Source organism: Leuciscus leuciscus, assembly GCF_965113295.1.
Source record: "Leuciscus leuciscus genome assembly, chromosome: 24".
Taxonomy (NCBI): Eukaryota; Metazoa; Chordata; class Actinopteri; order Cypriniformes; family Leuciscidae; genus Leuciscus; species Leuciscus leuciscus.
The window spans coordinates 28,267,179-28,291,512 of record NC_138723.1 but is presented as its reverse complement, the minus strand read 5'-3'; the positions used below and the strand labels follow the sequence as shown (position 1 = coordinate 28,291,512).

The following is a 24,334-nucleotide window of genomic DNA, read 5'->3' as shown; positions in this document are numbered from 1 at the left end:
AATAATGGACTCAGTGGACCAATAAGAGAGAGACAGAGACGGTCCGCACAAAGCCTTATCAATGGAACGGATTAAACGGATCAGTCCTGATCCGACACAAGACCTGTGTACTGTTGAAAGCACTTCATTTCCTTCATTTGAACCTGAGGATCCTGAAGGCTTGGCATTTCTCCCTCTGATCCAAGGCTGATGATGTCATCACTCCGTTAACCATCCTGTCTTCCCCAATCTCTGATCCGACTCTCCAGCGGCCTCATTTTACCCTCTATTCCCAACAATCCCGCTCTTTCCTCTCATTAGCCCCTCTGCCAGCCCTGATGTATGTCTGTGTTGTGTCGATCAGCTTGTGTAAAGTCCACTATTCTTAGGTTATAGTTCAGGTTTGTTATCCGTTTGTTACTATAGCCGCAGTTAAATTGGTAATGCCCTCCCGAGCAGCGGTGGCTTCTGTTCCCCGAGGCTCCTGCAGTAATGGCCAATGGAGACGTTTTTTCCATGAGGTCATTTTCAGGGGCAGCGATGCCGCCGATCCAGACGGATTCAGCCCAGCTCATGGTTTGATGATGGATGGGTTTAGTCAGAGACTGTGCAGAAATTTTTTTCCCCAAACACTTTTGGAATACATTTACTTTGGGACACTCCTGACAGGAAAGATGGTTCTTCTTCTCGAGCAATTTCCATAATTTACACTGTAACTTGTATGTACATATGATTCATTTTTTTTCCATTGCAAAATGTAGCCCAGCTCTTTATATAAAGTTGGATATATAAGTATGTAACTTAATCCATACATTCAGTACACTCACGTAAAGCAATAGTATATAATCTCAACTACTGTACCTGACTGTTTATTTCATTACAAAAATGTAATAGTATTGCCCAGATGTAATCTGCTAAATGCAAAGATAATATAAATATAAAAGAAATGAAAGGCAAAAATGAAAATTATTCCATAATTTACTCACCCTCAAGCCATCCTAGACTTTCTTCTTTCAGCCAAACAAAGAGTTATATTAAAAAAAAGTATCCTGGCTCTTCCAAGCTTTATAGTGGGAGTGAATAGTACCTTGTTTTTTGAAGCCAAAAAAAGCGCATCCATCCATCATAAAAGTAATCCATACGGCTCGGGGGTTAACAAAGGCCTTCTGAAGCAAAGCAATGCAGCTTTGTAAGAAAAATATCCATAATTTTAACTTTATAAACTCTAATGATTGGCTTCAACGGCCATACGCAAGTCTAGTTCCGGCGGAAGAGTGACCTCTGACCCCACGCATGACGTATTGGTGAACGTGGAAGTGCAGAGGATAGAGCAAAACAAAACACCAGTCACGAATTAGAAGTCTAAAATTCTCATTTTTAAAGAGAAATGTGGGAGGAGCTTGAGTTTGTTGCCCAGCCCTGTTTGTTTAAACCGCGAGAGGCGTCAAAGCTTACGCTACTCCTACATCGTCATGCGTGGGGTCAGAGGTCATTCTTCCGCTGGAACTATACGGCCGTTACCGGAAGCCGGTGATTATAGTTTATAAAGTTATAAATATGGATATCTTTCTTACATAAACGCATGGCTTCGCTTCAGAAGGCCTTTATTAACCCTGGAGCCGTATGGATTACTTACTTTTATGATGCATGAATGTGCTTTTTATTTTTTTTTGGCGCTTCAGAAAAAAAGGTACCATTCACTCCCATTATAAAGCTTGGAAGAGCCAGGATATTTTTTTTATATAACTCGAATTGTGTTTGGATGAAAGAAGAAAGTCATATACTATGGTTTGAGGGTGAGTAAATCACAGGATCATTTTCATTTTTGGGTGAACTATCCCTTTAACATCATGATTTTCTGTAAAGAACAAACAGTGTATATTGTGAAAAGCGATATACAAATGAACAAGGTACTACAAATAACAGAGCATTATTATGAGGAAAAGTGTATTTTTTTGTTTATGTTGCGACAGGTCATCCATTTTTATCCATTTTCTATCTATAGTCAATTCCCTGTAATAGTCCTGCGGTGTCACAAATGAAACTAAATGAATGAATAAAAGTCAAAAATAATCGAGTCTCTTAACTAATATGAGGTCATAAAGATGAGTATATTATAATTATAAAAGAAAATAATCATATTAAATATATAATATAAAAGCAAGTGTCATGCATTGTAAAGAAAGATGCATAAATATGAAACATTTCACAAGTACAGAAATGATGAAACATGTTTCCTTCAAATCTACGTATCTAATAAAATGCTAATCGCACGTGTTTTGTTTTTTTAATGTGTCCAGAGTACATGTATCTTAGATCTCAGGTCGATCAGTAATGATTCATGTGACATCTCATATCTCAGTCAGTTGATTTACCAGTATTCCTGTTAAATTAGCGCGAGTCCAGGCGTAAATCCCAGCACAGCTGACAGGTCATTCCGACTGTTCCCGTGCCAGGCGTCAGCAGGGAATCTGGGATCTGTCAGGGTGAGTTTGTGTTTTTGGGTGCTGGGACGTCTCATATTGTGTGAGTGTGTGGGTCTGGCAAGACCCTCTTCACTACCCTCTGTGGCAGCGTCATGTTTTATTGGACCGTAATGAAATTCCCACGCATCATAAACCCTGAGCTATGGCCTACACGAGTCCTGCAGTGAGGAGGAGATGCCCTAGAGCGGCTTGTCTATTCCGGTTTACGGCTCGTACAGATATCTGGGTTCAGACCTGACGCTTCATCTCAGGGCTTTTTAATGGTGAAGATATCAGCCTCTCTGAAGAGATGTCCTTAATACACACGCCGCGAGCGTTTACTGCTTCCACAAAATTCCCACTGACATTATCAGTGCTGTTTCCTGAGGCAAGAATCATTATTAATATTGCTCTGTTATTATTAGTGATGTGTGTGTGCGTAAAGTTAAATTGAAAAATTAAGGATGAAGTTGATATGAAATAAGGATGAGTATTTAAGATTCCTTCGTAGTATCTCGTTCTGTCATTAGTTTTTAAAAGGGCTATAAATGCTTTGTTCTGAAAGCTAAAAGATCCTATTGATGAGTGAAAAAATTACTCAGTGTTTTATAAAGCGCTCAAATAACTACAGGCTGGCAGTCAAAACCCAGCACAAACATGTATTATGACACTAACCAATTGCAAAAGTTTTCATTAAAGTATGATGTAATCTATTGATTGTAATACACAAATAATTAAACACCATTAAATATGAAGTTTCTCAAAAATTCTTCTTTATTAATTTGTAGTGCTTGTTTTGTGTGTTATTGTATTATTAGGCAGGGTTTGTCGAACTAGGACAAATAGAAACGATTACCTATCATTCTCCTTATTGTGCTGTTAAAAACCCAAGACATTGGTCAATGGAGCGAGAAAAAGCGCATGGTCTAGAGACACGCTTTTTAAAAGTTGAACGTCTTTTAACTTGAGCGCCTCGTTTTAGGAACGCTGTTGTGAGCGAGACTCTGCAAAAGACGCGAGACCCGAGCGCAACGGTTAAAGACGTCCATCTAGCGTGTGTTTACTTTGAAAAACGTTGGGAAAGTAGCGCAGTGGAATGGAAAAACGCGTTCTGTGTAAGTTTAAAAGTATTAAATTAAAAATAAACCTACATTATATTACTGACCCAAGATCAGTTTGATGAACACTTGTTCATGAGTTCACCAGATCATCAGAATATTGAAACGTTTCGACAGTGGCCCTGTCCCAAATGGAACCCAAACCCTCGCGATCTTCCTCATAATCCACACTTTCGTCACATAATGCCGCTTTTATTTTTTTAATGCCGCATATCGGCCAAAAAGTGGACGTTGGCAAGCAACATTCTGAAACCTAAGGCACTGTCCCAAATGGCACACTTCATATCCACCTGAGACCCAGAAAAAAAAAGATTTTTGAATTTAGTTTTTTTTCATGTCATCACATTGTTTAGAGCATAAGAAACAAATGGTAAAATAAAATTTTTGAAGAAATTTTTTTTTAAACCCCTTAACATTTTCCTGAGATGTTGATGAATTTGAAAAGTAGTCCGATTGAAATTATAATTACAATATATGATCATAATTCCTGCATTTGATCACTAAATTAATGTCAGACATTTTTAAAGACCAAGGAGAAGTTGTTTTCATGATGAAACCTCCAAACATTTGGTGTCTCTGAAAAGTCCTGAATGTGCTCTTTACAGGACACCCAAGATGTGACATGTGACATGTATGATGTCAGAGAATTTCACTAAAATATAATGTCCACTACAGTGGACAAAAGTCTATTCCTGGGTCCCAGAAGGATATGTCTTGTGGCCACATAAGCAACATTCTATTTAGAACACCTTAGAACGTGCATAGCAACACCCTGGCAACCACTCACAACACCCTAGGAACTGCATAACAGTGCCATATGCATCTGCATCATCTGTGAGCTTTATCTCCGTGTGTCATGCTGGTGTTTACTGTGAAGGGCACAGCGGCAGGTGTGGCGTGTTTTACTCCTGTGTATTCACACACAGACTCACAAATCCTCAGTGCACGTCAGGCTGGCTCAACACACACATCTCTCACCCAGACGACTGTCCGACAAATCCCAGCAGGCAGACGCCCAGAATATCAGAGCAGAGTTTTGTCATGCTTACAGGGTGACTGTACGCTCTGAGATTACACACACACACACACGAACGACAAAATGACAGCGCTTATTAAACACACTCGCTCGTCGCTGGACGATTACGGATATATTGAATTTTTAGCACAGACAAAAGTTACCGCAGTTATGATGAATGTGTTAATTACTAAAATGTACTAAAAATTACTCAAATAAAGCACAATTACTGGCTTTCTTTTACCATATAAAACCAGTCTTCAGCATGTCCCTCTAGAAGCTCCTTATTCTGTGAGTTTCACTTCAAAAGCATTCACTTTTTCAATCCAATACATCTTAACTGCATCCGTTTTTATTAAATAGCTACAGTACAGGCCAAAAGTTTGGACATTACTATTATTAATGTTTTTGAAAGAAGTTTCTTCTGCTCATCAAGCCTGCATTTATTTGATCAAAAATACAGAAAAAAAAGGTAATATTGTGATATATTATTACAATTTAAAATATTTGGTTTTCAATTTATTATACTTTAAATTATCATTTATTTCTGTGATGCAAAGCTGAATTTTCAGGATCATTACTCCAGTCTATCACATGATCCTTTAGAAATCATTCTAATATGATGATTCATTATCAAAGTTGGAAACAGTTCTGCTGCTTAATATTTTTTCATAACCTGTGATACTTTTTTAGGATACTTTGATGAATAAAAAGAAAAAAAAAAGAAGCAAATGTTTTAAAAATAGGAATCTTTTGTATCAACAATATACACTACTGGTCAGTAATTTTTTTTTCCTTTCTTTTTTTGAATTAAATCAATACTTTTATTCAGCAAGGATGTGTTAAATTGATAAAAAGTGATAGTAAAGAAGATTTATATTATTAGATTTATTTATTTTTTTGAATAAATGCAGTTCTTTTTAACCTTTTATTCATCAAATATATTAGGCAGCAGAACTGTTTCCAACACACATAATAAATCAGAATATTAGAATGATTTCTAAAGGATCATGTGATAGACTGGAGTAATGATCCTGAAAATTCAGCTTTGCATCACAGAAATAAATGATAATATAAAGTATAATAAATTGAAAACCAATTATTTTAAATTGTAATAATATATCACAATATTACTTTTTTTTTTTTTTTTTTTTTTTTTGGATCAAATAAATGCAGGCTTGATGAGCAGAAGAAACTTCTTTCAAAAACATTAAAAATAGTAATGTGTCCAAACTTTTGGCCTGTACTGTACATTTGCATACTAAATAAATGACTTTTTGAACTAAATATACTCTACAGGAGAAGCAAGTGAACAGTAATATCATCACAGTGATTTCTCATTGACTGACACAACATGCATTAAAGGCTTCATCACAGCCGCTCAGTGCATTGAACAAGAAGCATAACTAAACTGAGTGCATGTTTATCCAAACACATTTATCAAACCCATGACTTCACCAGCTAAGCCACAAGACCAGGAGAAGCACTTCTGACCCTGACGTGACCCTGACAACGGTGCATTTTCTTCACAGCTTTCTACTAAAGAGAGCCCGTGACTGAGGAGTGACACATGATGGGACCGGCCCGCTCTCCTCTAAACCCTGTAAGTCCACAAGTGCCGTTTGGTGTGGTAAGTTGCCGACTCCAATGGGAACGGTGGCATTCCTCTCGGCTTAAACGCACCAATACTGCCGGTCAGAGCTCCATTTGTCTTTTGTGTTTTTGCTCCAGAAATAAACGATGATGAGACTGAAGGGAAGAGAAAGGGAGGGAAACTGCCAGATCATCAGCAGATGTCCCGTACCTGAGCGCCACACGTCAACCAGATATTCTGTCAGTCAAACTTCAGTTTGTTCGTCCTTGTTTCTGTCCGAAATTTCTCGGCATTCTGATATTTTCTCTTCACAGAGAGTGCAGGACCGGAGCTTGTTTGGAGGATAAATGGTCAACACCTGCATAAAGGTACTTATGAGTTTTATGTTGCCTGCAAGTCATATCAGAATGATCGTATTTAGGAAATTAGTGGATTTTCTTTCCAATTTGAGGGCTTGCCAATTACAGAATCCCATTGGAAACTCATTTTTTACAAGATAATTTTTACTAGATAATGTAGTTTGCGTGCATACTTAAGAGTAGAGATTAAAGCTTGTCAGAAACTAGTCTTCATTTTGTTGCATCACTGCTAAAAAGTTAAACACGCAGTTTCTGAACTTGTAATGAACTTCCCAGAAGAAGCAGAAGTGAGATTGTGCTGCATGTGCATTTGGTAACATGTAAAATGTCTTATTTATCTTGATTATGGATTACGTGTCATGTGCAGTTGCAGTGTTTTGTCTTAGTTTGCTTGGAATACAATTATTCCCTGTAAAAAATGGTTTGTCCATGTATAATAGGGATCTGCAGATATTGCATGCTCCAATGAAAAATTGTGATTCGTTTTCGTCAGGAGGAATACCAGAAACACTGATGCACAGCTATCCGTCACCTTGAAATATTCTGGTTTCATTGTTTCAGATGATTAATTTGGCGCGTCTTCATGATAAATACGGGCTGAAGATGTTTTGGGAGGAGAAGATTGAAAGCCACGTTCAGAGGCTGGGAAATGAGGACTCAAGAATGAACAACAGCGCTTTATCCAAGTGCGTATATGTCTATCACGGGACGTCAAAGCTCTTCTCAGATGATTGCTGCTATTGACTAACTTTATCCAATGTGCTGCTTTCCTTTCTGTCCCTTTTCCAAGGTTATTTCTGTGGCGGTAATTGCATAGAAAGATTAGGTGGAGTAAATCAAAATGAAAAGATCATTTTGATAAACGACCACAAGTCACAAAATTAAACTTGCAGGGATGGACTTTATGGGGAGAAAACTGAAGAAACTCATAATTGTTTTTTTCTGACCTAGTTTTGGATCCATAAACAGCATCTTGCTTTTGGAAATGAAAAGCATCGCAATGACAGTCCTAAGGTTCATGCATTCTCTTGCTTGTTTTTGCTGCCCTCTAGTGTTTCCTCACTGTTCCTGCAGAAAGGTCAGGGTGGATTAGCACATAACATCGGTACAAATCTCCAGGCTTTGGACCTCTTTCAAATCAATGTGAGGTAGAGACAGCTGTAGAGACGAGTGCGGCTGTCAGAGTGTGCAATGCAGTGAATACATAGATTGTTCATACGGTTAAACCGCAAAAGGCTTCAAAGCAAATTCAAAGGTTTATTAAAAAAGGCACCAAACTTGGATCAAATACCTATCAAATTTGAATCACTAACCAATAGCACTCCCATACATCTTCAAATGTATACATTGTATATAAATAAATTACATCTTTTATATATATATATACATATATATATATAGGCCAAAAGTTTGGAAACATTAATATTCTGCTCATCAAATATTTGGTTTTCAATTTATTATACTTATATTATCATTTATTTCTGTGATGCAAAGCTGAATTTTCAGGATCATTACTCCAGTCTATCACATGATCCTTTAGAAATCATTCTAATATTCTGATTTATTATGAGTGTTGTACACAGTTCTGCTGCTTAATATATTTGATGAATAAAAGGTTAAAAAGAACTGCATTTATTCAAAATAAAAAAAATATTTTCTAATAATATAAATCTTCTTTACTATCACTTTTTAGCAATTTAACACATCCTTGCTGAATAAAAGTATTGATTTATTTCAAAAAAAGAAAGAAAAAAAATGACTGACCCCAAATTACTGACCAGTCGTGTATATTGTTGTTACAAAAGATTTCTATTTTTAAAACATTTGCTTCTTTTTTTTTATTTTAATTTAAAAAAGAATAATTTTTATTCATCAAAGTATCTTAAAAAAGTATCACAGGTTATGAAAAAATATTAAGCAGCAGAACTGTTTCCAACTTTGATAATGAATCATCATATTAGAATGATTTCTAAAGGATCATGTGATAGACTGGAGTAATGATCCTGAAAATTCAGCTTTGCATCACAGAAATAAATGATAATTTAAAGTATAATAAATTGAAAACCAATTATTTTAAATTGTAATAATATATCACAATATTAAATTTTTTTCTGTATTTTTGATCAAATAAATGCAGGCTTGATGAGCAGAAGAAACTTCTTTCAAAAACATTAAAAATAGTAATGTTTCCAAACTTTTGGCCTGTACTGTATATATATATATATATATATATATATATATATATATATAGGCTATATATATATATATATATATATATTAGGGTTGCACAATATTGAAGAAAAGTGCGATATTCGATTACTCATTAAATAATGCGATACGATAATGCTTAAAGTGTGTAAAATAAACTTAAATTATCTTTAAAATATATGTAAAGTTCTATAACCTACATACGTGTTTCACATTCTTTTTGCTGCAGTGTTTTACTGTGAAGTGTTATTTTAACATCAGTGTAAACCACGGGGTTTAGGGGTTCAGGTTATCCTACATTAGGTTTATTTAACAACAGAAATTGAATAATCAAATGTAAAAATAAAACACTGCTTAGTTTTCACATATATCCTGATTCTTATTAAAACTACAGAAGTTATTCAGCCAAGAGCAGTGAGTGATTTTCTCTTCGTCTTTTGTTCATGACCCAGTTATTGCAAGCCGTTGCGATATGTACATTTGCGATATTTCGATAATTTCGATATATTGTGCAGCCCTAATATATACACACTGTATATCAGACTTGCCAATGTAAAGTCTATGTAAGAAGAATCCGGCAGTAAACCGCTTGTATCATAAAGATTCGATGTTTTCCTTCAGGTTACGTGAAGAGTGGGTCCAGCGGCTTCAGTTCCGGAACCAACACGTGATCGAGACCATGAGAGAGGAACAAATAAGAAGAGCTCAGACGCTTCAAGGCATTTTAAGAGTTTAGACGTCAGCATGAAAACCAAAAGCACTTCTCTAATGCACTTGCTAAGAAGAGCCTGACACGATACACTCCCAGAAAAAAAGGTACAAAAGCTGTCGCTGCATAAAAACATTATAAGATGTATATCTTTGAGGTGCTGATATGCCCTCTTTAGGTAATTCATCCCAGTGACAGCTTTTGTACCTGTTTTTCTGAGAGTGTATATCAGTATAAAAGTCACAGTCTATTTCTTTAACTTGACTAAATAGTTTTTTGATGTAGCCTTTGAGACAGAAAGATGCAGACATGCACCATTAAACTAAATGTGATCTTGCCTTCCAGCATTCGTCTGTCATATAAGGCTCATTGGGTTACATAGAATACATTCTTCCTGAGCTTTGTTTTTTATTAAAATTTAAATATCATCCTTTCACTGTTTTTTTATTATTATATTTTTTTTTTACTGAAAAAGAGCATATGCATATTTTGTCATGGTCGCTTGCTTTCTGTTCAACTCTGTTATAGCATTTCCATCTTTAAAATAAGTTCGCTCTTTTAGACAAATGAGACATGATGTCAGTTGTTAAGAATGTTAAGACTCATCAAGCTCAGTATAATTACACTCACACTATTTACATTACAAAAAGGCGTGTGCAGATGTAAAAAGAGATCGAAAATTAAGATAACCTTTTCCATTTTCACTTTCATTTCATTTGCATTTACATCGACAACAATCCATTTGACACGCAAACCTTCAAATCTGCCATCTGTCTTTTCCATTGTGATGAAAAAGAGGAACTTGTTAAGTTGCAGTGGTCAGTTTTCTAAGTAATTTCCAGCAAATGTGTCTAAATGTGTGTGTTTTTGCTCATGATCATGATCACGGCCAGAGTGAAAATGACTGCCTAGCAATTAATTTTTGTGGTGATATTGTGGATTATGAAAAATTTTCATTTTGTATTTCAGGTTCATTATGCAAAAATATCTAGCCTGGTTAAAACCAGACCATTCTCAGTAGTAACTGAGTTATGGTCTGGCAAAGCTTCATTAATAACTCATTTCCAAAGGGGCGTCACCAACGGACATCGCTCAAATGCCTCTGGTTTCAGGTTCATTATGCAAAATATCCCAACATTGTTGGTAGTTTGAGTTTGAATGGCTTTTGAGTCATAGGAGATTTTAAAGTGGTCACCATGACTTTGATAGATGTTTGGAAAAAACAAACAGCATAAACATATCACCAGACAGGTACTGAACATAGTCTAGCTAACATTTATAATTCATTTATGTTGTATTGTCAGCACGAGCTATAGGGAGCTTGAGAGCTGTCACAGACACACAGGTGATGTGCATCAACAGGTAAGAGATACTGACCTCTGGTGGTGAGTGGATGGTACAGCAGCATGTGTCCTATTGATGAGAAATTACAATGTATAATTAGAGAATTGTACAAAGTGGTCAGTGAATTGTTTTTATGTGCTAGGCGACGAAATTGTTTAATGTAAGGCTATACAAACGGATTAGGCACATTTGTCATAGCATAAAACAGCAATGACAATCAAGTCGCAAAGTCTCTAAAGGTTGATTAGGTTGATTTTTGGTTAGATTTTCTTTTGAGAAGTTGACATACATGTAGTGACCCCCCCTTTTAAATATAAGTAGCCTAGCCTGCCTTTATTAGCCTAGCCTACACTGCAGAATGACTGTTAAGTAGAGACGTTAAAATGGTGATTTATTACAAATGGTGACCAGTCGCAGGACCTGAAATATTAACGTTCCCTATAGGCCACGTTCATAAAAACTGTTAAAAAAAAACCAACAACAACAACAAAAAAAACCTATAGGCTAGGCTAATTTTAATGTTGATAAAAAGAGCCACATTATGAATCAACTGGCCTTGTAGCAGCTAGGCTACTCGTGAGAGTGCGGTGACAATGCATTAGAAAAAGAGGAACATGTTTAAATAGACAATTATTATTACTGAGATCAGGCTTTTATTCTGAGAAATAGTAAGCAAAACATAGGCTACATCCTAAAAGAGATCGCTTATTTTTGCTTTTGTTTTTTTTAAAGTCTAGTCGAAAGTAGTAATGCAAACTACTTACCGTTTGATGAAGTTCACCAGTCTAAATCCAAACCCTCGCGTGTAACTTAGGCTAGAGCTGAAGTTTTATTTTTATTTTTTTTATCAGTGGTAGTCGTGGATGTCCAATTTTATAATAAAGTTAGACTAATTACTCAACATAAGAACTTAACTATTTCCCCCCACTTTTTGTGCTTTTACTAGTAATTTATAAAATGTGTCAAAAGTCTGTCAGAGTTTAAGCATAAGTGCCTCACCTCAGAAATTCGCGCCATTACCTGCTGTCCTGAGGTGAGGCACTCGTGACTTATGTTATGCTTGACAAATTTGTTTATACATATAAATGACTTAATAACATTAAATTAAGTAACCTAAGAGCTTGGGGTTAACTACAGATAAATTGGAAGGGGGGAAAAAACGATTATATGTCAACTTTATATATGATAGCCTATATAGAGCAGGTATAATCCAAATATTATAATTTTATTTATCATGTTATTTTACTATTTCTTGTTGTCTATTTTTGTTCAATATTGTTATACTGTGTGTTGGACTATTGTTATGTTTATTATTTGTAATGTGATTGGCATTTAATAATAAAATAAATAAATAAATAAAAATTGATTTACGATGGTGAATTAGAAAGAAAAAAAGCAATATATAAGTAATATAAGTGATTAAATATTTAATCTTCATTCTATTTATCATTCACTCTCAAAATTAACTATGTTATTTGAAGTGAAAGCATCAATTTCTGGTGTGTATTGTAGAGGAAACTATACATCAGGCATCTGTCATTTCCACAAAGTAAATTCCAAAAGGATGATCAGGACCCCAATACAAAGCTATTTATAGATAGCAAATAAATTTAATGACTTGAAATATTGATTTGGGTTTAAATGGTTTTATTAGGCTATGTGGGAAGAAAAGAGAGTAGAGTGAATAGAGAGACATGAAACTGAAAGACTAGGAAATCATTTGACTGAAACAACGATAGCCTACAGTTTAGCCTCATTAGCTAAATATTTGGCCAAAGAATGACACCATTGACCAATCAAAAAGTATTCCATACAGCCCAAATATAACACATAATCTTTTTGTTCAAATTAAAAATCAGTTTGAATGTTTAATGATCATAAAACAGTAATTCTATCTTAAAACACACTGTATACTGATATCTTTAAGAGATGATAATGCAAATATGTGATGTGGCATATAGTAGCAAAACTATAAAATGATTGAACACAATGTGATAAAAAGTAATCTCGACCGATGTTACATCAATGTATAGCATTATTATTATTATGTTATGTACATTATTTATGACAGAATATTCATGTAAATGTTTAATCAAGACAAGTGTGCAGCTGTATCAGTTAACATGCAGTAGAAACACCATTGATTTCCTCAAAACATTCAGCATGTGTCTAATAACAGCATCAGGATTGCAGATTGCAAGCTAAAAACCCTGTTAATTCATATAAATAAAGATAAAAACAGTGCAGCAAAAACTGAGCATTGCTAAGAATTTCAAAAACTCATTGTAACACAAAATAATATTCCTTCTCTTTCACATCCGTTTCATTGCAGATGTTTTAGATGCACTAAATAACAGTTTCATAACTTCTCGAAAAGAAAAAAAGTTGACACTTCCTACTGAGAAGTGCTAGAATAAGCTTCTTGTGATGTTTTGCATATCTTCAAGTTTCATTTTAAAAAGAGAAACAACAAAGGAAAAATATTTTTGTCAAGATATTTCATAAGAGTATTCGGTCAAGAAAATGATTCTGAGAATAACTGCATTAGATCCAAAACATCAATGCAAGTGGAAAGAGTCTTGTTTGAAAGTGCATAAGATTTGGCATAGAAACGGATAAAACTCTAATATCTAACAGATAAAAGTTGATATCTTCCCTACACTGAGTGCATTTGTTGTGACTGGGTGGATCGTGATATTTGCGTTCCCTCCTCAGAGAAAGCCCTTTCAAAAACACGTCTTAGAGAAAGTTTAACTTTCTTCTTAAAATCCTGCCCCATGAAAACATAGAGAATGGGGTTCAGGCAGCTGTTGATGTACGCCAAAGAGATGGCCAGTGGATCCACTGCCAAAGCCACCAAGGCACTTGATTCCCCTCCGTACATGATTATCAAGTCCACCGTGTGATACGGCAGCCAGCACAGAAAAAACGCCACGATAACAGCCAACATGATGCGAAACGCTCGGCCAGACTGAAATTGACTCCGGCCTAACTTGCGTGCGATGAGTCCATAGCATGAAGTGATGCATATGAGCGGTATCAAAAAGCCAAACACAAATCTGATGATGCTCAACATTCCAGATGCTGTAGTGTCACCTTCTTCATCAGCATGAAATGTGCAAAGTGTGATGTTAAAATCCACATCAGTGAAAGTTTGTCTTGATATCATAAAGGGCAAGCTGAGCACCAAAGCCAGAACCCAGGCCACTACACAGGACAGCCGTGCAAGAAACAAGTTGCGATGATTTTGAGCCCAAACCGGTGTGATCACCTGGGTGAACCTATCTAGACTAATCAAGTTCAAGGTGAAAACACTGGCAAACATGTTGATGACTATAACAGAGGGGAGAATCTTGCACATGATGGATCCATACGGCCAGTGATGGTCCAGAAGGATCTCCGCCATACTGAACGGTATGGAAAGGCAGCACAGGAGGTCGGCAGTGGCTAGATTGAGAAACCATATCGTATTAACGGTCCTCTTCATCTTCATTCCAGCAATGTACACAACAAAGATGTTCCCGGGAACGCCGAGGAGAAACGTCAGGCTGTAGACGACCAGAGAAATCGCACTCATTGAATTTCTCACCTCTGGAGACATTAGGTGTGTCTCGCTTTCATTATTATCATATTCACTTTCATATGTGATGTAATATTCGTCAGCAGACGTTTGGTTCATTTTGCTTGAGTTGATGCCGTCCAAAGTGCTCCGGTTATCCTGTAAATATCACATATTATCAGTCAAACATTTAGTCCATTTATTCATTTAGCAGATGCTTTTATCCAAAAAATGACTTACAAATGAAGAAAGTACCAAGCAATTTGACTCAGGCAACAATATTCAGTTTTATTAAACAATAAAGTTGATATGTTATGCACATCAGATATTATATAGCCTTACAAAAGTGTACTCACCTCACCAGCTGCTCTGTACTCGCTAGTGATTCTTTACCCCTTTCACCGCCACTTTAAGGCGGAACCACAGGAAACGGAGGGAAGTCGTTTGATTAAAGGACTACAGAAGAACTCGTGCTAATGGCATGAATACATTCCTTATTTAACACACAATATGATTTTCATTATTCTTTCTAGAATGTTGATCTTGCGGCACAAACACAATCTAATACAACGTTTCACAATTTTGGTTTCCTCGTTTAAAGAGTGGTAAAACAAAACCACGATTAGAGAAGTAGAGTACAGCTGTGGATAGAGACAAACTTGTTAAACTGCAAAAGATGCATCTTGACCGGACATTATTTGCCGCTATATGTAGAAAAGGCTGTAACCACCAGATATCCCCCAAATAAACAACAGTTTCTTAACTAGTACACTATATAATTAAACTCGTACTATATGGCAATAGCATCATAATGTTGAATCCATTTACAAAATAATGGCTGATTACAATCAGCATGACTGTTAGTGAGTAATGCATTCCTGAGAGCTGACTACATGTGAATCAGGAAGGTATTTAGATATTTGTTTGCTTTACCAAATTGGATGAGTTGGCTTACATTAAATGACCCATGAGTTTTAAATTCTGACAAAATTTAGATACTTTTCTTTCTTTTTTTCTCTCTTTTTCCTTATAAAACATAACAAAGCACCCAAAAAAGTAATAAAACACAATTAATTGAGATTACTTATTTAAACTGGGAACAAATACACTTTAAAAAGTAGTCTCTGTGGATTAAAAAAAATTTAAATTTTTTTTTTTTCAGATTAACAGATCCTTAAACTCATTAAAAGTCTGGAATAAACAATCAAGACATAGTCACAAAAATGATACAGTTTATTGTGTAATTTAATATTTTTATTGGAAATATTTTGTAAACATTGATCTGCCCACTTTATTGCATGAGAAAAATACAAATAAAAAAACTAAAATAAAATGTGATTATTTACACCGTGGTTTTGGCAAAACAGTTGAACCTAATTATGTGCTTAATTACTAAATAAAAGGGAACGCAAATGAGCTTTTAAAAAGGTACCAACACCAAAACCTCCAGAAATAATTTAATTTTCAGTCTTTCATTGAAAATACACCCACCTCATCTGGCAACAACTATACACAAACAGCAGAGCAATGGAACTATGTTTTTTTCATATAATCTATGTCAACCGTCAACATCATCATTCAACAGTTTTGAGAGTTATTTCTTGCTGTCAAAAGCGCACACACAAAAGTGTAAAATGTTACACTACAGCTATCAGTACAGGTCATATGTCCACAGAAATGTTTAATCTTTATAGGAAATACTATACCACTGAATCGGTTCATGCAAGGAGAAAATCCATTATGTAACATACAATATGCAACAGTGAGAATGAGTTTAACATTTGAATTAATACAGGTTAACAGTTTGTTAAAAAAAAAAAAAAATCAAATGCAATAGTATTGAATTCCACCAGAAGCTTAAGAGCATCCCAAATATTCCACAATTAGCTGTAATTCTTGTCAATTCAAGCTAAATACAGGATCCTGATGTGCGGTTAAATTAAATATATACATAATCAAATCTGTACAGTACAAATTGTCAAACATTTTTACTCTCAGGTGTCTCCCCTACTGCTGTTTCTATGGATTTGAAACCAACTTTAGCTTAAACAGCAATCAACCAGCAGAATAGGTTGCCTAACACAGGGTGCAATAACAAGAAGTTCTAAGAAAGTGGCATTTTGTCTCCACAAAAAAGATCACAATGCAAATTATAAACAAGTCTATAATAAGTTTGTTCTGGCTGTCATCATAAAGGTCTATGAGTAACTCCAAACTTACACAGAGGTGACAATGTAAGACCCACTTTCAGTCGTGTCTCCTTTAGTGTCTCTTTTTTTTGCATTGCTTGTAATAGGTGTTGGGATCTGAGATGGTCTAGGAGTTGTGCTGTCAGCACTACTCTTTCTAGGGCTTGGTGTGTAATTAAAAGGACTTACTCTAGCAGCCACGGCACCACTAGGGGAGCTGTGTTTGCTAGAGTTAGTTGAGCTAAATGGTGTGCGTTCAGCAACTGGGAATTCATGGACCTCTGTGCCAATGTTTGGATTACTTGGTGCGGGCTTGATGTCAGTGACTTTTTTATCAAGAGACTCGCTACTCCTGAGTAAATTCAGATTTGTTTCTGAACCCAGGTGGGCCACAGATGCATTCTCACTTGCTAGTGGCTGTTTTGAGTGTGATTCACTTAAGTCCCTGTCACAAGGAAGCCCTTTGCTTGATTGGCTGTCAATAACAGGAGGTGTGTTTGCTGTGGGTGATTTACTAGACCTTGGATTGTTTATGGGGCAGTCTTCAATTCTCACCCAGACATCTTCTGTCTTGGACATAGCAGCACCCATTGAATGAGCAGCATCATCAGTTGAATCTGGTAAGTCTAATGTCATAGAAGGTGCATATGAGGTTTCACTCTCTTTCATTTTCCTCCATGTTCCTTTGCGTTCCAGGCCCCCCTCTTTACCTGATTTTTGAGGTGGATTAGCAGGTTGCCGCTCATCCTCGCTTCTCCCCTTTTCACTGGACTCGGACGAAGCAGAGAGAATGGAAGAGCTGCTGCCAGTTCTTTTCCAAGTGCCTACTCTAGGGAGAGAAGATGAATGTTTGCTGTGCTCCCTTTTCCATGTCCCCGTCCTGTTGATTGGGAGCCTGGAAGGGCTTTCTGAATGAGATCGGGAGATGTCATGCCTTCGGAGTGACTTGCTATCACCATTCTCTGCAGAGTTCTGATCCTGAGGGGACTTTCTCCAACCACTTCCCTGGTAAGGTAGACTAAGAGACATATCTGGTAAGGATGGACTAGATACCGGAGTCTGTGACTGGCTTGGAGACGAAGGAGACAAGGACTCGAAAGATGCAGACTCCTCTAATTTCCTTTTTAGAGTTGGACTAGGGGCTTCTTTGATAAATGTTGACTGCCGAACAAGTCCAGGCTTCTCGGACCGGTCAGACTCACTCCCACTTGACTTTGTGGATGACATTCTGGACAACTCTGCCTTCTTTGAAGGGCCTGTGGATCCACACTGGTTTAGACATTTTGAGGCAGATTCACTTCTAGGAATTCCACTGGTACTTCTCTGCAAACCACTCTGCTTTGCTGGTGTTTGCAGGCCCAGTTGCCTCCCTGGAGAAGTGTAAGCCATGCGTCCGGATCCCGAAGATTTTGTTGAAGCAGCACTGGGGGAAGCAGTGCGAGGCAGTTGAGATAATTTGTTAGATGGGCCCAAACCATTCCTACCAGGTGAAACTGAGGCACGACCGGGAGACTGCATGGGCCTTGTTAGAGATTGCTGAACTGGTCTAGAAGGTGTAGAATCCCTAGACCCAGATCGAGATGAAGCTTTACTTGACCCTCCTTGAGAAGATGGTGAGTCCCTGGCAGGACTAGGCTCAGAATTTCCTGCGACTTTAATGGTTCTTGGGGAGTTTCCAGGACCAGATGCTTGGGATGGTGGTTTTGACATTTGGCCACGCGGAGGAGTTTTTTTGGGTACTGGACTGGTGCTAGGAGAGCTGCTCCTCACACCAGGAACATGAATCATTGTCCTCCCTCTGGAGATCACAGGAGCTTGAGCTTGTCTGTGCTGAGAGGACATGCTTTCTAGGCTGGGTCTAGGCTTTCCTGTGATTAAACTTTTATACACTTTCTTTCCTCCTTTCAGACTCTTAACAGATTCTTCCTCTTTCTTTTTGACCTCTAAAGTGGTTTTTTCACCAGGTTTTAGTATTCTTGGCCCTTTATTTGTAGCAGGCTTATTGTCATCTTGATTTAAAGGAAGGTGGAAAGGTGATCCAATGGAGATGCCCGACTTGAGAGAGAGAATAGAGTCTGAATCAGAAGAACCTTGTCTGGAGAGACTCGCTGCAGCCTGATGTAGACTGCTAACTATAGAATTGGCGCCCTCTTGAATGGCTTTCCAATCAAATGATTCAGAGTCTGGTGATAAGGCTTGCTCTGAAATAGGGCTATGCGTGTCTGTGAGATCTAATATAAGATCCGGTTCTTCTGCTAAAATACCATCTACCAATAAGCTCTTTTCTTCCTTACCCCCTTGTTCCTCTGCCTTACTTCTTGGTGGCTGTTTCTTTTTCTTTGGCATTGCAGAGCTGATGCATTCTTGGAGAAGGTCATCTTCAGAATCGATACTGAGAGAGCTAAGGGAACTATTTCTAGAGAAGCACACAGGGGTGTCCTCCACGTGAAAGGCCTTTGGCGCATAACCAGAGGCTTGTGGCCTAGGTACTTCCATCTGAGTTGCATCATCTTTGTGTGAACAATCTTTGTTGTTGTTTTCTTGGTCAATGTCGCTTAGTGAGCTAAGTGATGAGTTTCTTGAAAAACATACAGGAGTGTCTTCAATGGAAAACTTTTGCTTCTCGTCGCACACTGCAACTGTATTTTCTTTGGGTGCTTGTTGAAAACTTACTGGTTTTTGAATGGGTTTTGTTGGAGCCGTCTGAAATGCTGATACTCTGTTGGTGTTTACTGGCTGTTCTACACTGCACTTCAAAGGCGGGAATTTTCTTTGCTCTTTATCTTTTCGTAGCTCAGCTTTTTCCTTAGACAAGTCAAGATCGTCATCCTCAAAGTCAAGTGAACTCAGTGAATCATTGCGAGAGAAGCAATAAGGTGTGCCCTCAATTGGTGTGTAATGATGCGGAGAATCAAAGGCAAACCCAGGACGTGTTCTCTCCTCAGCATTAGCAGGCTTATCGGCAAACTCTCTTGCGACTACTTTGGGCTCCTGCTTTTTGGTTTCTTTGTTTTTATCTGGATATGATTTTGCTTCTGACAAGCTATTAGAAACTTCTGGCCGCTTGAGCATCCTTGCTCTGTACTCATTGCTTTGTGGCATAGGTTTTACAGGAGAAGTTGGCTTTTTCTTTTCCAGGTCCTGCTGAACTAGATTGCCAGTGGCAGTAGATGGATGCGGAGCCTGATCAGGCATCTTCTGCACTCTAAACGGCTTGTGAATTTTGCCTTTGGGCATTGCTGAATTGATACACTCCGCAAGAATATCGTCCCCTTCATTCTCAGCAAAAGCAGACTGCATGGGAGGTGATAAACCTGTATCTTTAGCTTCTGCACTTTTCCCCTCTGGCAGAGTGTCTCGTCTTTGACCAGGTGCTTCTGCATGGGGAGCTGAACTTTCAATACCAGCCAACTCATTTGGGGGTGAATCAATTGTGAGGTCACTGAGAGATGTTGCTGTGGAAAAGTTAATGGGTGTTCCCTCAACACAGTATATCCGGGGCATGTCCTCGCCGTGTGTTAGAGCTACATGTTTCTGCTGTTGTCCTCTGTTTTGTGGTGGCAACAATTTATAAACAGGGAGCTGACTTGGTTTACGAGCCACAGGTGGTGGTAGTCTTGAGGTGCTTGAGGGCGATTGTTTTTTGGGTTTTCTTGATGATTTTGTTGGCATTGCAGAGTTAATACAAGCCTCTAGAATCTCTATATCATCATCATCATCTGAGTCATCCAAGATGTCTTTTCCGGCTTCAGATGTTGATGGTGGTTTCTCTTGAACTTTAGGCTCTTGGATGTCTTCTGTCTCAAGCTCTGCCTCATTACTATGGTCATCCTCATGAACTGGGGGCATTATCTTCAGCTCAACATCTTTCTGAATAAAGGGTTCATCTAAACTTAGTGCACTAAGGCTTGAAGCACAAGAGAAACCATCTGGAGTGCTTTCGGTTGCAAAATGTAAAAGAGTATCGTTATCTGGTAAAACCTGCACTTTCTGTACAGCAGCACTTACAACCGCATGTCTTGGAACCAAATCACGTTTTTCTGAATGGGGTGGCACAGTAACTTTTTGTTTTACAGATGTGGATCGTGGTGGTGGAGGTGGTGGCGTCTTGCTGCGACTTGGAGGCATTGTTTGCCCAGGGCTATCAGGCAGATCACTCGGACTGATAATCCCACTGACCATCCCACTGCATGGCTCACTCTGTACAGAACTTGCAATGGAATGACTTTCGAAACTGTCGAGGGAGCTGACAGATGTGCATCTGCTGAACATAAGCGGAGTCTCTTGCACATAATGTTCAGGAGGACTTTTGGGTGTCTGGGCACCACTTTTGGATGGCGATTTAGCACCTGATGAAAATTCCACTGTTTTGTGATGCCTGGAACCATCTCCATGTCCTAAGTGATTTCGTGGAGGCTTGATGCGTACATAATGGACTGCCGATTGGCTCTCAGATGTGCGTTGGTCAGGTGCAATGTTACTAGTGGATTCTTTTTCTGATATAGGTAGAGTTGGGTAGTTGTTGGCTGAATTGACATTACGCTTGCAGCTCTCCATTTCATCTTCCTCTGAAGACAATGACGATAAAGAGCTACCACGTGAGAAACAAATGGGTGTGTCCTCCACACAATACGTCTGTATTGTTTCTTGATTTATTGTGGGAGCCTTGCATGTTGAGTTCTTCTGAACTGCTCTCGTAGGTCCTGATCTGCTTTGAGCAGAGAAAGGGTGGAGTTGCTTTTGCCTACCCTGATGCTTTAAAGATGCCACAGAGGAGGAATTATCTTGGCTTAAATGGTCTTTGACAGAACTTTGGGTAGAAGATGGCTTTGAATGACTAAACATGGCCTTCTTGGAAGAAGCATCAGAGTACTTCAAACTGTAATCAATAGGCTGTTCTACATGATGATTTTCATTGTATTTCATGCTGTAGTTGGGAGTTTGCTCATCAAGCTGCTCTTCCTCTGAATAGCGCTCGCTGTAGTTTGTGGGTTTGTCGTCGGCATAATCATCAACAGTGCAGATGGTTTGAGAGATTTTTTTGTTAAGTCCATGACTTGACCCACTGTTGATTTGTTCAGTTGAGCCCCTTGATCTAAATCCAGGCAGGTCCTGTTGAACAAACCTGGGCTGGTACTTTTTTAGTTTATCTTCTCCTTCACTGTTGCCTTCAGAGTACATTGGGTATCCTGGGCTTTGCGATCTCGATGGTTTCTGATCTGGCCGTTTCATTTCATCATCAAGGAGCTTAGACCTTGCCCACCTTTCATTCTGGCTTGGGCTTTGTCGACCAGAGTTTAGCTGCTCATCAGAATATTTCAAACTGTAGTTAATAGGTGTGTCAAGATCTCCATTGTCATCCTCCATGTGATTTGCATTGTGTATCTTATGGGCAAGGTCCGCAGGATATTTTCTGTAGACACAGCATTTGCCGTCATCATCTTCTGAATAGGAATCCACTGAGGGCTTCATTTGACCTCTCTTTCCATAGCCATCGGTGCTGTTAACACTATTAAGACTGTCATTAGAAGCTGTGGACTCCAGTTTGGGCAGTGCGCACCGCCTGCCTGATGGGTCAGTTTTGCTGTAGTTGTACATGTTTTGGTGACCATGAACAGCAGTTTGACGCCGGATCATGTCGTCTTGGACTACATGAGGGTCTGGTGTGGATCCTGCGGTTCTATCATCCATACTTAAGTGCATACTCTGCACTTCCTCCATACCCACTGCAATTTGAGCTGCAGTCGTGGGAATCTGCACCATTCTCTTGGTAGCCTCAGGATCTGGATGGAATCCCCTTCGCTCTCGATCTAGACTTCTGTCCCTTTCGGCTCGGACACTTTCTGCATTTCCTCTGTTGTCTCGAGAGGATGGGCTTGAGAGCACAGGGGTGTTCATATAAGGTGAGCGAACACCGACTCCATTGGGGTTATAGCCATCTGATCGACAGACACCATCATAATCGCCATAGACATTATGCTTATGTCTTGGTTTGGCCCTATGGGAGGCCTTCGGGCTCAAGTTGTCAATGTTATCAAAGGTTTCAGATAGTTGTTGTGCATCTAGTTCTTCAATTAGTGCTTTCTGTTTTCTTACATGCAGGGATGGCAGACTGGATCCAGGGGACATTATGTTGGCATCCTTATACTTGGCAGGCCGATTTGCCATAAGGTTTCTCAAAGCAGCTGCACTTCCCATAGCTATCATTTTGTGCTTGGAGTGAATGAGGTTCTTCAGCATGCTAACTGCACCCATGTCCCATAATGCTTCCTGATCTTTTGCATTCCGAGCAGAGAGGTTCCACAGTGTTCCACAGGCATTGCTCACTATCGTCAAACTGTGTGATTTAAGGTGCTGAAGAAGAGTCTGAAGACAGCTGTTTTCCCTTAATATTTGCCTAAAATAAACAAAAAAGAGAAAATGGTTTGTTCCCATGTAAACAAATTAAACTTCTGTGAACATATGCAGCTTTTATATAGCATACTCTACCTGTGCTCCTCATTTGTGGCGATGAGGCTTGACACATTTCTCAGGATGCCACCACCACTTTCTATGATGGCAAGGGTGTTGGTTTGGCTTCTGTATGTTAGAGTGCTCACTAAAAATGCCAAAGCTCCAGGAACGTTACAGATATCAGCTTTGTTTTCAGTGCAATGTGCAGATAAGTTCCAAAGGGCACTCAGGACACTTTTTAATGTGGATTCCTGTAGAAATGATACGAAAGACAGTTTAATGGCTCGTCTGCATTCTGATTACAGAATTTATCAAAGAGCTTCAGAGAAACCTCACCTTCTGAACCTCTAAGGCACACTCCATCAGGGCCCTAACACTGCCGACTTCTCGCAAAATCTTCTTACTGTTCACATCAGCTCGCCATGAGAGGTTCCTCAAAACACTGGCAATTACCTAAAGCAGTACAGAGTCTCTTAATACAAATTGGAAATATTGCCTTGGCAACTGAAATAAAATAGTTTTAAGCTTAAATACAAAAATGTTACTCTTAGCACAAATCTCTTTGTTTTTCTTCTAGGTAGCATGCATCATGAAATGACTATGATATTTTTTTGGCTTTTTTGGAATAATGTAACTATGCATCACATACAAAATATGATATGTATTTCCAAAGAGTTATACCTGCTGTAGGTCCTCACTCTCTGACTTTAGTTGAGCTACCATGGCCCTCATACAACCTTTCATTGAGCAAAGTGTTGCCTGTAGACAAAACAAGAATGTACAAATTAAATACAGCAATAAACCATACATGGAATTCTATACAGACAATAATGAAAGAAATAACGCACCTTGTTAGCTACATCTCCAAAAGTAAGATTAGTTAGAGCCATGCCAGCATATCGTCTTAGTGTAACACTGTAGTGATCATTGGTAAGACCGTAAATCTCACAGTCTACCTGCAGGAGCTCCCCAATCGCCTGAAGTCCACCTGCATAAACAGTATATTGAAATAGTTAGTCAATGTCTACTCAAGAAAAGACTGGAGGATGCCTTTAATTGATGTCACAGTTTTATGGATAAATCAATAGGTTTGGAAAACCTACCAAGCTCATTCATCGCGTGCCTGTGCTCTTCATCAAATGAAAGTTTCATGAGAACACAAACCGCTGGGCAAATCTGATGCTCGACAGGAGAAGGCACTGCAATGAAGGCAAAAGTACATTAATGAGGATGTACAGCTCCACATGTATTAATTATATGTCAACCCACTTAGAAGAGTCATTATAAAACTCCTTCCCATCAGAGCATTTCATATGAATCACATTTATAAATTAATAAAATG

General features: G+C 38.3%; 2 protein-coding genes across 5 annotated transcripts in view; both read right to left on the bottom strand.

Moving 5' to 3' along the window:
- Window positions 1–12,404: 12,404 nt before the first annotated feature.
- c3ar1 (C3a anaphylatoxin chemotactic receptor) lies at window positions 12,405–15,441 on the bottom strand. The gene is made up of 2 exons (XM_082158076.1): window positions 14,707–15,441; window positions 12,405–14,509 (listed from the first exon to the last, which is right to left on the bottom strand). Exon 2 carries the CDS (start codon window positions 14,468–14,470, stop codon window positions 13,448–13,450), a length of 1,023 nt encoding a protein of 340 aa, XP_082014202.1. The 5' UTR covers window positions 14,471–14,509; window positions 14,707–15,441; the 3' UTR covers window positions 12,405–13,447.
- A 141-nt stretch (window positions 15,442–15,582) lies between these two features.
- The window catches only part of apc (APC regulator of WNT signaling pathway), a 39,110-nt gene continuing 30,358 nt past the window's right edge, over window positions 15,583–24,334 (bottom strand). For all 4 annotated transcript variants that reach the window (XM_082157917.1, XM_082157916.1, XM_082157918.1 and 1 more), the window contains 6 exons: window positions 24,096–24,191; window positions 23,841–23,980; window positions 23,674–23,751; window positions 23,329–23,445; window positions 23,029–23,243; window positions 15,583–22,936 (listed from right to left, as the gene is read on the bottom strand). In XM_082157917.1, the coding sequence (XP_082014043.1) occupies window positions 16,567–22,936; window positions 23,029–23,243; window positions 23,329–23,445; window positions 23,674–23,751; window positions 23,841–23,980; window positions 24,096–24,191 (7,016 nt within the window). In that variant the 3' untranslated portion in view covers window positions 15,583–16,566. The remainder of the gene's footprint in view (window positions 22,937–23,028; window positions 23,244–23,328; window positions 23,446–23,673; window positions 23,752–23,840; window positions 23,981–24,095; window positions 24,192–24,334) is intronic.

Bases quoted from the DNA above. Each gene is read 5' to 3' on its own strand.
- c3ar1 (XM_082158076.1), bottom strand. From the start codon at position 14,470: ATGAACCAAACGTCTGCTGACGAATATTACATCACATATGAAAGTGAA.